Source organism: Phaeoacremonium minimum (genome assembly GCF_000392275.1).
Source record: "Phaeoacremonium minimum UCRPA7 unplaced genomic scaffold PA7_03_scaffold_442, whole genome shotgun sequence".
In the NCBI taxonomy this organism is placed as follows: domain Eukaryota; kingdom Fungi; phylum Ascomycota; class Sordariomycetes; order Togniniales; family Togniniaceae; genus Phaeoacremonium; species Phaeoacremonium minimum.
Window position 1 is genome coordinate 226,189 of NW_006921344.1, and position 14,256 is coordinate 240,444.

The window sequence follows — 14,256 nt, forward strand, 5'->3', positions numbered from 1 at the left end:
CGTGACCTCATGACCAAGCAGACGTTTCTTGCAGGTAGCCGTTCCGTGTCGTAACGAGCGGACAGTCCTGAGAACTCCCCAACTCCGCGCTGAAATGACTAGACCGCAGAACCAGACCCTGAACCGATATATGCCAGAAGGAACCCTGTATACCTACCGTTGGTTGTCATCTTGATTCTGACATTGACCAGCTTTGAGCAAGCTTTTCGTCTATTCATCCTTTATCGGATCGTCATCTGCTTGACCATATCCGCCTTGCCGGAAGCACCAGCACCAACCATACCGGCAGTGGCGCCTGCCTTCTTCTCAAAGACCTTCCAGAACTTCAAGCTCTCGTCGGCAGCTGCAACTCAATTAGCTTTTTGTTCCATGAGTATTTGAGCTCAGTGCTTCTTACCTGCTGTGGCCAGCATCTGACCATCCGGGCTCAGGCAGCTGTGGAGAACTCGGCTCTCATGAGCCGGGATCTCGACGTTGCGGACGAGAGTAGGGTAGCTCCAGATGCTGAGAGAGTTGTCCGGGAATCCACTAGAGCTGACGATCTCACGGTAATGAGGGCTCCAGCGGAGGCTGGTCACCTGAGATCCGGTGTCGATGCTGTTGACGCGAGCGCCCGAGGTAGAGTTCCAGAAGTGGATATGGCGATCATAGCTGCCACCTCCAGTAGCGAGCAGGTTCATGTTCCAGGGGCACCAAGCCAGAGCCTTGACTGCTGCCTTGTGGTTGGTCTTGGTGAACTTGGGGACAACCAGCGATCGTGCATCCCAAATGGAGACAAGGTTGTCATTGCCGCCAGTAGCGAGCTGAGCGCCGTCTGATCGCCACTCGAGGCCGCAGACCTCGGATGTGTGAGAGACGAGCTCGGCAACCTTGTGCTCAGCGATGCGGACATCATGGTTGTACACCAAACCGCTGCGGGCACCAGTTGACAGGAGGTGCTTGTTCCAGCCCATGACGCCGACACGAGTGTCATGCCCGAACATGCTGCGGACCTTGATGCCTTCGGCAACGTCCCAGATCTGGACTTCGCCGGTTCCAAGGCCGACACCGACGTAAGCGCCATCACCAGACCACTTCACGCTGCTGATGTAAGTGTCAGGGCTGGTCTCGAGAAGGCAGCTGACGCTTCCCTCATCGGCCGACCAGACGTAGACGTTTCGCTCAAGACCGATGGCGACCTGGTTGCCAGAGCTCCAGTCAAGGAGGTTCAGGTAATAGTCATCAATCAGACCGGGGGCATCCAACACACGCTCCGGTGCTGTAGCAATGCGTCTGCGGAACTGAGCAGAGGTTGAGGCGGCAGGCTTCAAGGGGCGGTTGTACTGTTGGCGGAGGTCGATCGGCTTCGATGACTCTGGCGGGGCGGGCTTAAACTGGAGAATACGGGTGTTCAGGCTGACACCGCATGCGCTGGCCAGTGAATCTTGGTACGCCACAGTGTTGGGAGAAGGTCGCGAGTATGAGGCAGACTCGTCATCGTTGATGTTCAGGCCCTCAAGGGCAGCGATGGCATCATCAGTAGCGGACGAGAGGACAGAAGAGGCCTCGCCACTGCTAGTCTTGGGGCGCTGCTTGTCTGACAGGTCAAGCTTACCAGAGCCGACATTCGCAATTGCTGAGCTAGCAGCACGGTTGGGAATGAATCGGTCAGCAGCGTAGGTCAGGGTTGTCTTTGACTTTTGTCTAAGAGGAGCCTTCTTTGACTTGGCGCTGGAAGGTGTCTTAGTGTGCTGGCCAGTGCCGGTGAGAGTGAAATCGGAAACACCGAGCTCAAGGGCCTTCTTGGGGGTGGAGACACCCCGCGCGATGTTTGACTTTGGGGAATCGCGGTGTGTCGACTGGGCCAAGCGTGCAGAGAGGTTTCCGCTGTACACTGACTTGGAAGATGGACGGTAGCCATCACGGCTCGCTTGCCTCTCAGGGGTGAACGGCGAGGAGTTCAGGTTCACCTGCACAGTGGTTGTGGATGTGCGTTGACGAGGCGAAGGAGTCAGGGGCATCCGTCCGCCAGCGGTACGGGAAGAGAAGAGCCCAGCATGGGACTTGAAGGGGGTTGATACTGTAGCGACGGCGGCCATTTTATTGATGATTCAGTATCACTGATATGAAATCTCCGACGAGGTCCAACTTAATGTGTCGATGGAGGTATGATGAGATTAGAGAGCTTCGATTGATCAAACGATGCTCCAAGAGACTCAAGCTAATGGTTCCTGGATTGGGTTAGTATTCTGTTTCGTTGTGTTCGATAAATCGAAAGGCCTTGACGTAGAAAGGCTTTAAGTCGGTGGGGCGATCAACTGGCCGCAGCGAGATGATCTAGTGGACTTGAAAGAGTTTCTTTGCGTAAGGCTTGATGATGCGTTCGTGCGAGATGCACAGAGAGCGGGAGAAAGAGGGATTGCGGAGAGGAGGAGGATGATGAAGATGTGTTATGGGAGAAGGAAGAGAGGAAGAAGGCATATAGGTCAACCAGCGTTGCCTTGCCTTTTAACTGTGATGTTTTGGTTGGGGGGGCTGAGCTTGTTGACACGGCAACTGCGGATCTTTATCCTCCCGCCTTCCGCCCACGCCGCCTTCCGTGACCCCTGCGTCGCTAGCCCGATCTGGCCCCAGCCTGTCCAATCATCGATGACGGAGCCCAAGGACATTTTGGCGCTAGACACCACAGACCTGGCTGGTCATCTCCATCCATCATCAAACTGCAAGGGGCCGTGACATTAGCGATACTCCATCAAACGGTGCGAGCCGACATTGGACCCGCGATACCCAGTCTATCAGCAGCTCCTGTCTAGCAGACGACTCTCTCTCGCTTTCCTAATTGTCGCGATGCTCGGTTAGTGCCATCGAGCTCTCACGCAGCCATGGCGCAGCCGTCCACACCTTCCGCACCTCTGACAACCTCCATCTTCGGTGGTAACGTGCAGGCCACGGGCAGCCATCAACCAGCAAACGCAGCCCTGACCCCGGCTTCGGGCTCATCCAACAATACCTACATCATGCCCAATTCTCCCATGAAGGGTCGCTCCATGATGGATGGCTACCGGCCCAAGGTCACCCGTACTCTTGGACAACGACCCGCCTGTCTGGTCAATGCTTCGGTCACCTATTGCGGAAACAATCAGATCTACGCTTTTGGCGGATTCGACCAATACACCGACGAGGTCTACAATCATGTGTTGAGGCTCGATCTGGTCAGCCACCAATGGAACCTGGTGGACAACTATGGCGATATACCAGGAGTAAGAATGGGTATGCATGTCGACTACTCTTCCTGCACCAAGCTGTCGTACTGATAATGCACCGCAGGCCATACGGCTACTTTATATAAAGGCGATAAGCTGCTCGTATTTGGCGGCGAGAACGAACACCGGACATACCTCTCTGATCTCATTGTCTTTGATCTCAAGACGGCACATTGGACCCAGCCGTCAGTCACAGGACCAATTCCAAAAGGCCGGGCCCGCCATGCGGCAGTCCTCCACGAGGATAAGCTATTCATTGTTGGAGGTATCACCGGTCACGATAACTACGTTCTGGACGACATTTGCTACCTAGACTTGAAGACGTTCACTTGGTCCAGGGCATGGCGCTTCGTCGGCAGATTTGACCATTCTGCGTATATCTGGTGCGTATACGGGTGCAATATCAAGGGAACGAAACTAACATCGTCGTAGGGGCGATAGAGTCTGGGTTTTTGGAGGACTCAGCGAGGATATGGATAAGGTTAGCGACCTTTGGTGGTTGGATCTCAAAGGTAGCCCAGCATTCGACTCCGCGCCTCAAATCGGATCATTCGACAGACCTGGAATGAGCAGTCGTATTGGTAGCTCCCCGAGGCCGCCATACTCCATGGCCCAGTCACCGGTAGTCGGCGCGTCCGGTTATGCAGCGAACTCGAGGACTGCTCAGGTCAACCCGCCGTCTTTCCAATTGAAGTCCTATGCTCCGATGGCTCCAGGTTCGATCTCGGCCCTCAAGTTTGTCTCCAGTCCGAGCGTTCCTTCCCAGGGCTCTGGAATCCATTTCCATGTCTACTCTTCTGGCACACTTCTGGACTTTGTCACGCCTGCGGCTACCATCACATCCAAAGACTGCTCTTTATCAGCTTTGGACTTGGGTACTATGCGCTGGCAGAAGCTGGCAGAAGGACGTGAGATCTTCAAATCTGGCTACCGCTGGCATTATTGCACCATGAACGAAGATGGTACAAAGGCCTGGCTTTTGGGATGTCCAACAGACCCGGGAGCAATTGACCTCGGTGCAAACGGTCTCGAAGAATACCTCAGGTATATCACGCTGCCAATATGAACACAAGTTCAATCGGGCTAACTTGAAAGTTTTAGTGACATCATGGAGATTGATCTCCGACGGTACGGATTCCTTGGCAACAATCTTACTCCGGACCCAAGGACAGAGTTGGTCAGACCGTCGTCTAGAACTCGCCACGTCGAAACCCCGTCAAAAGGTCTCGGGGCAGATCTGGCGAAGCTGTTCAATCAGCCACCAGAGACGGGCAGCGGTGCCGATTTTATCATTACTGCTCTGTCCGGGGAGTGGGAAGATGAGGATATCATGGGCTCGGCTCTGATTCGTGCCAGCGATGCAGGTGATGGAGACCAAACGTGGCTCTCACCCGACGCACCCACGTCACCGCCAATCCATGTGCATCGACTCATCTTGCAGGCCCGCTGGCCACATTTCGCAAGACTCTGGTCATCACAGATGGCCGAGTTCCACACCAAGAAGATGCATATCCCGGAACCCTACAGTGTCGTCAAGGCCTTCCTGTTCTATCTATACACTGACAGGATCGATTCCTCCAGCGATGATGAGGACGGAGCCAGCGCTGACCTCTCAGATGTGGCTGGATTGTTGGTGATGTCGAATATCTACAACATTCCGCATCTGCGATTGTTGTGTGTTAATCGACTCAGTAAAGAGCTGGATGTCGATCACGCCTGCATCATCTGGTATTGTGCGGGACTGGCGAACGAAGAATGGCTCCGAAAACGTGCGGCCGGCTTCTGCCTCACACACTGGGGCAGGATCGTCCGCACCAGCGGGTTCCTACGACTCCCTCGCTCCGCACTTGTGGAGCTGTCACAGGAGATTGACACGGAGGGCCGTGTCATAGGAGGAGAGGAGCTAGACATGTTTGCTGGCATGGACGGTGGAAGATATTCCGACTCGGCCATGTCGAGGAGGAAAGAGAGTATCAGCAGCAACCAGACTCAGATGATTGAGTCCGATGGTGAAGATGATGACGGTATGGAAATGACTTAAACAACGACGGGCTTGACTGGATTGAGGAGCTCAGGGTGCCCTTGCAAGCACCTGGAATGTTACGCACATGTATGATAAACGCTTTGGCTTTGCTATATCTTATGTCCTGGCATGGCGAGGCGTTATTGGCTACGTAGTTCGCTAGGCTTTTGTCACTTAAGTAGCTATAGACGGAATAAGTGCACTTTTTTTGCTCCGGGAAATGAGAAGCTGCGTGACAGATCATCGTTGCTATCTTGCATTCACCTTTGTGAGCAGTTTTCAAGCCAACATTCAAGGCGCTGCAGTTAACTGAGAGCAACCACGCGTCTTTCACGAAAAGAGCATATTGCAATGAAACAGCCATATGAGCAAGTAGTGTTCTGAACAAGTCAATAGATGAGTTACCAAATCCCGAACCTGGTATTAAGCAACCAAATCTTTTCAGCCTCCGGAATGTCTATCTATATCTCCTCCACCAAAAAGCCAAAGAAGCCAATCCTCCCGCATACATCTTTCCGCGTCTATCGCTTGAAATAGCTCTTCTCGACCGTCCTCAGCGCAAGATACGAAATGGCAGCGAAGGCAAAGGCGAGCTCGAAGCCAACGTCGCCGCCGTAGTCCCCACCGCAGAGCTTGCCGATTGGTCCCGTGAACCAGACCTGGGCCACTAGAAGAAGAGTCAAGGGTCAGCACTTTATTCATACCGTACTAGTAAGGAGTGTGAGTGGGCAAAAACGTACTGCCGAGCACCGCACCCATGATGCCGAAGCCAAAGGCGGTGATGGCCGCGAACCCGGGCGGCAGTCTGCTGGGGTTGACGTAGTCCTCCGGGTGGTAGCCGCCGAAGCCGCGCTTGAAGACAAAGTGCTCGGTGAGCGAGATGCCCTCGTAGATGGCGAGCCAGTAGCCGATGACCAGCATGAAGTTCTCGAGCCAGGACTCGAAGTGGTCGTAGCCGGGGATGCTGATGGCGATGTAGGCGCCGGTGCCGATGAAGACCCACACGAAGCGGGGGACGCGCTGCGTGCCCTTGGCGAGCACCTGCAGGGTCAGGCCGACCGAGTAGATGTTGGGGCAGTTGTTGGCGATGATGGACAGGGCGAGCACCACGACGCAGAACTCGCCGAAGCGGCCCAGGGGCGGGACCAGCACCGTCGCGAGCAGGCCGCCGATGCCCGAGTCGAAGTACGCGTCCGAGAAGGTCTCGTCCGTGGCGGCAGCGGTCATGACAGCCGCGCCGAGTAGCTCGGTGAAGACCAGCGGCAGGAATAGGCCGGCGAAGGTCCAGGCGAATACGGAGCGGCGGGAACGGTCGACCGGCTGGTAGACGGTGTAGTCGGCGGCGTAGGAGCACCAGCCCGTGGCGAAGCCGTAGACGGAGGCCGCAAAGGAGAGGACGCTGCCTGCCTCGGTTGGGCCGCGCTCAAGAGGCAGGAGGCTGTTGAACTTGCCGGAGTGGCCGAATTCGCCTGCAACGATGAGGAAGATGATCAAGCAGGGGATCCAGGACCAGCGCTCGTATGCGTGCACGATCTTGTATCCAAAGGTGCAAATAATGAGTGTCGAGATGGCAATGACGATAATACCGGCCCAGCCAGGCATATCATGGTTGATAGCGTTGAAAAGCTGAGCGCCTACAATAACGTTGACAGATGACCATCCGATACAGGCGAGAATGTTGAAGATCGCGATCAGCTTTACACCGTAATAACCGAAGTAGAATCGAGAGAGAACCATTTGACGAAGACCGAACCGAGGACCGAAGGTTGAGAAGAAGCACACGGGAATAATTCCAAGGATGTTGATGAAGATGATTGTCAAAGCGGTATCGACAAATCCCAGAGCAAAGATGGGTTGAGCCAAGGCGCCAATAGCGAAGGAGGAGACAACCATGTTGGCGGAAAGCCACTACTACTGTTAGATGCGGGAAAGCCTCTCAAGAGGCATGTGGAAAGGACTTACAAGAGTACCGATTTTGCTCATTCCAGCGTCGGTTCTCTCATCACTTGGAACTCGTTCAATACCACGCTGCTCGACACCGAACTTGCCTGCAGCTCTCTGGAGTCTGGCGTAGATGCTGTCGCCAGCAACGAACTCGGACTTGTGAACCGCATTCTCGTCACCAACATAGCCAACTGCGGTATCTGGCTCCGTGAACTTCTCTCCACCTCCAGTCTCGAGGTCCTTCTTGGCGGCCATTTTGAAGCGCTCGAGCTGTTTAGGTTTGCAGCTAAACTTGGGAGGCAATACGAGTGAGCTGGCAATCAGAAAAGCAAGGCCGTGTCGATTGCTCCAGTGAGCTCTTATACGTGAAGGGAGGGTTGAGCCTGGGTAGGTCTGACGAGTGAATCGATCAACAACAGAAGTTGACGACGAGGAAGGGTTATAAGTAAGATCTGTGAAGCGACAGCTTTGTCGAGATTCACCCTTGACCGACCAAGTCCACAACAAGCGGGGAGCGCCGAAGACAGAACGGAAACAGCCTTCGAGAACTTCTCGAAGGGCTGGGGGGTGGGTGGGAGGGAGAGGATGTTTTAAGTAGCTGAAACAGGACGAGATATGTGGAAAGGCCACCCACCCACCCTCGATCGATACCTTGTCTGTATGCCATGCCATGGTCCAGGAGTCTAGTCACTATCTGTCTATCCATTCAGCGGCGCCTCTCTCCATCTACGGACCAGCCTGGATCTGATTGACGGAGAGAGTGGCTTGACCTAGCGAAGGGAGATCCAGCGCTGCTCCCCGATATGGGTTCGTTCCAGGATGGCCTGGAGGGCGGCGTCATGAGATTGGATCCCTGCCATGCCTTGCCTGCCAGCCTGCCTTTGCAGAGGTGACCATTCTGGTGGATTGGTGTTCGACCTGCAGTGATAAGGAACACGGTCTGTTTGGCCTGCTTGGTCCTAGTCTAGCGCGCACTCCGGGGCCTCTGCTCAACTAATCGCTAAGGGGGGTGGGAAACCCCACAGCGGCTTTCCGAGACGGGTGATAATCGACCAATTGGGGCGTGGTGGCTACACTACAGAATTGTTCGCGAAGATGCTTGTCTTGACATCTCCTACCACGGCATTGGGTGAGATAGTTAGCGGAAAGCTCCCGCCTGAGGTTGGGCAACCCAGTGAGAGCTGGCTGCAGTATATGCATGAGGGTAGGGAGCATCAACCACCTACTGCGTAGTATACAGGTAGTTCTCACCTAGCTGTGAAGATCCTCCGTCATCCATCTCTATCTTGGTGGTGTTGTGTCTCTTCCAAAAGCCTAGGGTGCATGTCACGCGTTCCTCGCCGTGAATATAGCCGGTAGCGTCACTGCAGTGTCGCAGAGATTTCCACTGCAAGCTGGCTAATTGACAAGTTGTGAGATGTCAAAGACATTCGTTACGAGCGTGATTGTACAAATTCGGGTTTGTCACTAGAGTGGCGCGAGTAAGTCGACCTGGACTAACGTTCATTGCGGTCCTGGAGAGAGACTATGGCGGTTGTGTGAGAGTATCCATGGCTTCAAGCCTCTACAAGCTTGAGTTTCGGGACTACATGTGTACATGCCGTGCAACCACAGGGAGTTTGCAGCGATTCACACCTGTCGAGTTCAGTGTAATTCTAGGGACACACGCCTGTTACGTTGCTGGTCATTGTAATAGGATCCATCCAGCGGGCTCTATCAGCCCACTAGAGGCATGGCATCATCAAGCATTTGACTAAGAGCGCCAGAGAGCTTATCAGGGTACGTCACGTTGTTGTTAATGGCAATGAGACATAGAATGCGATAAGCGGTTCTGGGTCTAAGTGGCCGCCAATCAGTGAACTCGTCTGCCAAAGTGAGTCGAAGCCAAGCTGAAGAGCCGAGGGACGGGGCGGGTCCAATCAGGCTAACCTCTCCGCATATCAATCAATCAATACATACTAATATCAGACCCCGTGTGAAAGTCGTGGCGACGACCTTTGATATCGACGCCAGTTCTCTATAGTGGATGGATAGTCTGCGAGATAGTGAAAGATAGCGAATCATGTCCCAATCCGGAAAATGCATGAACAAGCAACGAGTGAGACAACAGACATGCTGCGGCAATAACTTGAATGCAATACCGCCAGCAAGCCAGTGAGAGGGAGAGGGAGGCGGTTGTAGGTCCCGGAGTTGGCAGTTGGAGGGCGGCGGAGTCCCCCGTCAACGTCAGCGGAACCCCCGTCCACCGTAGTCCACCCCTGCTCTGCCCCAATCAACTCATCTCTTCTCCCACTCACGGCACCGCGAACCAGCAGCATGCAGTGTCGGGGGTGTAGGGATGCAGTACGTAGATCTGCATCTAAGATCCAGGCTTGGCAGGCACAAAACCATCCAGCTCGGCCTTCCCGTTACAGGTCCCTGCTTGCAGTAGTCGCATCAACACCACGTTTTGACCACTGCAGCAACAGCTTGGCTCATCCCGCAGCTGTCATCTCTCTGCCAGAAATGAAAGGCTGGATAGACAATACACCAAGCGGTCCGTTCCGGCTTGGTATACCACAGCTTATGCCATCTTGAATGTCTTGCCCTTGTCGCTCTTCGGCGAACAGCTCTTCCGCTGCTTTCTGGCTCCATGACTTTGGCTCGTGCTAGACGCTGGCTTCTGTAAGCTGGCGATACAGCATTATTGAAGACCAAGGCTCCAACAATCTCTCTTCGCTTGAAGATGGGCATTTCCACCACATACTCAAGGGGCTTTCCAAAAGACCGGAGTTTGAAAATCTTGTAACAACTTTGCGATGATGCTGATCGCTTTGGGTGATTGTAGCTATGCCACATTCCGCCTAACTCTACGAGGTGCATGTCATGCAGAACTACAGAACCTTTGGAAGTCATGAGATACGGGTGGCTGTAGAAGTCAGAGAAATATAAAGGTATCTCTATCAAGCATCCTACTCGAGTGCCTTCCTAGCTGTCGCTGACGGGTGAAATATATATCCCAGAGGTATACATGATTCACATATCACGCCTTTTTCTCGATCTCATGCTCAAAAGCCTCCTCCCCTTGAATACTAGAAATTGGTCTCTTCAACAAAAATTGCACCCTTGACAATCTCGATTAGCAGTTTCCATCTCAAAGCATCAAGGGGCTCACGTGTGATCTTCGCAGACCGCCGACTCTCCATTATCTACCTTTTTAAAACCAGTGCTTCGAATAGATTTACTTTCACAGGTGTCAAATCGATCACGCGGTCAGACAAGGTCGCCCCAAAGCACGCAGTTTTTGTCCTAGGAGAGAGAGCCCAACATCGTCTTTGCATGTGGCGTATTCGTGTAAGCTCGAGCCAGTGATGCAGCTGAAGGGTTCGGAGGATGTTGGTCATCAGAACTAGAAATTACACGATCCCATCAAGGCAAGCAAGTTCTTATTCGAAGTCGCCTTCCTCGTATCCTTCAAGAGGCAATAACTCATTTCCCGACACATCACCCCCGAAGCTCACAGGAGGATCAATAGACATGTTCGGCACACACTATGACCTGTCAATAAGCTAGAACTACTGCTCAATGCCGCTATTAGTCATAATTTGATCAAGACAACCAGGCACCCGACTTATCGCTGCTTTTTCGATCGATCCTTAGAAAGCAATCATCCAAGCATAGAGAGGCCGGCTTCGTTTGTAGAAAGCAGGGTTGTTGATATTGTCCCGCCCTCAATACGTTACACAAGTGAGGTCGCAAGAAGATATGAAACAAAAACAAGGTATATCCGCTTACCGGCCTCCGGGCTGCTAGTCCGGCGAGTTGGACCGGGAGCCGATGTAGACGGGGCGGGTCCTCGCGATTGTTAGAAACGCCGAAATTCAAAACCCGGTGTCCGGATGATAAAGCCGCAAGGCACTATATCATGAGGTGGATGGCGTCCTACCTTACTGACCAAAATGTGCCTGGATAACTTCAGCCTTTTCTATCGCGATGTCACACACACGGCGATTTTATTGCGGCAATCAATATGCGCAGTGGTTGAGAGTGGCTATCGCGTGAAAAGGTCCTGCCTTTCCAGGCATGAGCTAATGCCCAAGCGGAAAGCTGCCTGATTTACGATTATGCGCAACTTCTTATTGCATGGCTCACCGGCACATCGATCCCCGCAGCAGATCCTACGGTAGGCTCGGGCGCGGCGTCTTCTTACCAGCATCCGCATCTATGAATCAAAATATGTGAATGAACATTTTGAATACTCATCTCTGTGGATAGGAAGAGGTCATTGCACCCCTTCCCCAGATTACCAATGAGTATCCCTCGTGATTCTCTACCCCGGGCCCTGATCGTTCAACATGAGTCGTTCATGGCAATACTGGAAGGCAGGCTTCTGTGCGCCCCGATAAAGACACCAGTTGGTCGAGTACTCGACCTAGGCACAGGATGCGGCATATGGGCAGCGGAGTTCGCAGCAGAACACCCAGAAGCGGAGGTCATAGGCATAGACAACTATCCACAGCCAAAGATTGTCGCGCCAGCCAATTGCCAGTTCATAAACCAGGACGCCGAGCAAGACTGGGAGCTTGGCGATGCCAAATTCGATGTGATCCATACACGACTGGTTCCTCTCCACGCCAAAGAGGTGCGGGCAGTTCTTCGCCGGTGCTATGAGCATCTCAACCCTGGCGGCTATATTGAGATGCACGAGACTTGGCCTCCATGCCGAACAGATGAGCCTCCCGAAGCACCAGAACACAGATCAAAGGTCATTGAGTGGGCGAAGCTTCGCTTCGAGGCTGTCTCAAAGATTGGGATCGATCAGGACATGCCTAGACAATTGCCAGAGATATTATCTGAGACAGGGTTTGTCGATGTACAAACACAAGATCACAAATGGCCGCTAGGGCCGTGGATGGAAGATGTGAGAATGAAATATATGGGGAATCTGAGCCTCGAGTTGTTACAACTTATTGTAAGGAGTTCTACAGAAGGACTGCTTACTGAAATTGGTATGGAAGAGTACCAGATTATTGAGCTCATCGAGCAAGTGAGGAAGGAGCTTGGAGTAGGAAAGATCTATACTCCAGTCCGGATCGTGTGGGCCAGGAAACCTGAATAACGTTATAGGTCTGCTAAACAATGGTTAGTTGACACTGTTGAGTGCTTCAGGACGACCCTCCTGAATCCTGGGGCATTGGCAGATGTCAACGAAAGACGGCGTGCGGGATGTTAGCTATCTCATCTGTAAACTAGAAATTATGAACCTGAAAACCTCATTTTGCTTTCGAGCAGACCGGCTAGTCGGCAACAAGAACTCGGCCCGGTCAGCTACACCAAGTCGAAAAGCAAGCGCATATCGAGTCAGACACCTGCCAACCGGACGGTTATCCTGCTTCTGACATTGCAAAATGTTTTCAATTAGAGACTTCAGCTGTGTCGCAAAGGCATACTGTAAATCCTCCAGGTATCAGCATCAAGTCACAGTTTCTCGTTGATCATTGCACCGCGATGCAATTCTTTAGTTTTGCCGCTTCTTCATAGCTGACATCTATTGATGGATCGGCCGTCACATTTCTCCAACATACTCAAGAAAGAGCTGGAATCGTAAAAAGTAGAAAGCAGAGAGGACCATCACTTCATTATGACCAAATTAAAAATTGCGAAAAACAGAAATCACGTAGCATCAACAATCTGAGAGCGAATTATGCCCTTGTCTCGCAATATGCTGTACAATTTGCATCACGCAGCAAGTCGTCCTCCCCATGCTTACCAGAGTAGTTGCCATCCAAGAAAAACGCTGCACATAGTGCTCAGCTGAAGACGATGAAATGACAAGACGATGGACTGTTACGCCAAGACTGTAGTTTTCCAAGTCCCAGAAAACACAGTTTCCACGGTCCATACCGGCGCCAGTCAAGGGCCGGTAGCTCAGCAACGGTCTTCTTGCCAGTCGAATCAGGTCGCTGGATGCGGGCAAGGGGCACGCGACTCTCGATGTGGCCCCCTGCTGTAACGACCGGACCCTGAAGACAATTAGTCAATTAGCAAGGGAAGCCGGTGAAATAGTATAGAGAAGGCCGGCAATTTCCTTTCCAGGGACGCACGCTGTACAGGGACGATGATGGCATGGGAGAGAGCAAATGCTCCACCGCGCACTGCTGGAAGCGCCAGATCAGGCTCCACAATCAAGCTGTCAAGGGCTGAAAAGTTGGAGATGCAAAGATTGCTTGCATTCTTTCCGACTTTGTTCTCTGGGGCCAGCCCTCAGATCCATGGCATGGCAGTCGAGATGCCCTTTAACTGAATGGTTTCTTGAACAATTTCGAGACTCTGACTTGAAGTAGATGGCGAGTTGAAGTATCACCTCTGGGCTCTGAACGTGTGTCATTGAGGGAACACCGCCACACACGGCAAGTCGTCGTAGGGCTGACAATACGACACAACGCCATTGGCGCCTCGGTGTTTCTATTTCTGACTTTTTTCGCCTTTCCAGCACCCGTCCCGTCGCTGTGGCCGGAGGGCTGCAACTCCAGCCGATCACTCGAGATGTCGCCGCCGCCGCAGGGCTGTGGCTGCCCTCAATGGATGGCACTTACATCATCGATCACCAATGAAGCTGGCAATAGGATCAATGCACATGCCTACCCGGCTACGGATAGAGTTTGGCTCTACACCCACCGACGCGTACACTGCGGAGCCTCCAGGTCGACTTACCTGCGGCGCCATGCCAGTCGTCCAAAACATCCACAATCTTCAATCCCAGCTTTAGTCCAGTTGCAGAAGCAACCACACCCACTTCTCTGCCAGTCCCAGTGGACCGGTCTCTGTTTTCCTTGGCTGTAAACTTTCCGCGAGACAAGGGGGAAACGGCGGCGGCGGCGCCTTGAGTCAAACCGGGGCAGCACCGACACGAGGCGGATGCGCCTCTAAGCCTGGGACTGTGACTAGGCAAATGACGCCGTTGCTCAGCGCCGAAGACCTGCAGGCTGCGCTCCACCCAAAGTTGCCCTTTCCGAATGCACAAATGTCTTGATATACCCAGCACCCCTCTCGCCTTTCTTGTATCAT

General features: G+C 53.1%; 3 protein-coding genes across 3 annotated transcripts; 1 reads left to right on the forward strand and 2 right to left on the reverse strand.

The window, feature by feature from the left end:
- Nucleotides 1-221: 221 nt before the first annotated feature.
- On the reverse strand, nucleotides 222-2,078 carry UCRPA7_5924 (putative wd repeat-containing protein slp1 protein; the record flags this gene model as incomplete). Its single annotated transcript, XM_007918467.1, has 2 exons — nucleotides 222-343; nucleotides 398-2,078. The coding sequence occupies 2 exons, from the start codon at nucleotides 2,076-2,078 to the stop codon at nucleotides 222-224; spliced, it is 1,803 nt and encodes a 600-aa protein (XP_007916658.1).
- A 783-nt stretch (nucleotides 2,079-2,861) lies between these two features.
- Nucleotides 2,862-5,283, forward strand: UCRPA7_5925 (putative kelch repeat protein; the record flags this gene model as incomplete). The annotated part of the gene is made up of 4 exons (XM_007918468.1): nucleotides 2,862-3,249; nucleotides 3,307-3,625; nucleotides 3,675-4,286; nucleotides 4,344-5,283. 4 exons carry the CDS (start codon nucleotides 2,862-2,864, stop codon nucleotides 5,281-5,283), a joined length of 2,259 nt encoding a protein of 752 aa, XP_007916659.1.
- A 503-nt stretch (nucleotides 5,284-5,786) lies between these two features.
- Nucleotides 5,787-7,464, reverse strand: UCRPA7_5926 (putative purine-cytosine permease protein; the record flags this gene model as incomplete). The annotated part of the gene is made up of 3 exons (XM_007918469.1): nucleotides 5,787-5,932; nucleotides 6,006-7,173; nucleotides 7,228-7,464. The coding sequence occupies 3 exons, from the start codon at nucleotides 7,462-7,464 to the stop codon at nucleotides 5,787-5,789; spliced, it is 1,551 nt and encodes a 516-aa protein (XP_007916660.1).
- Nucleotides 7,465-14,256: the final 6,792 nt, after the last annotated feature.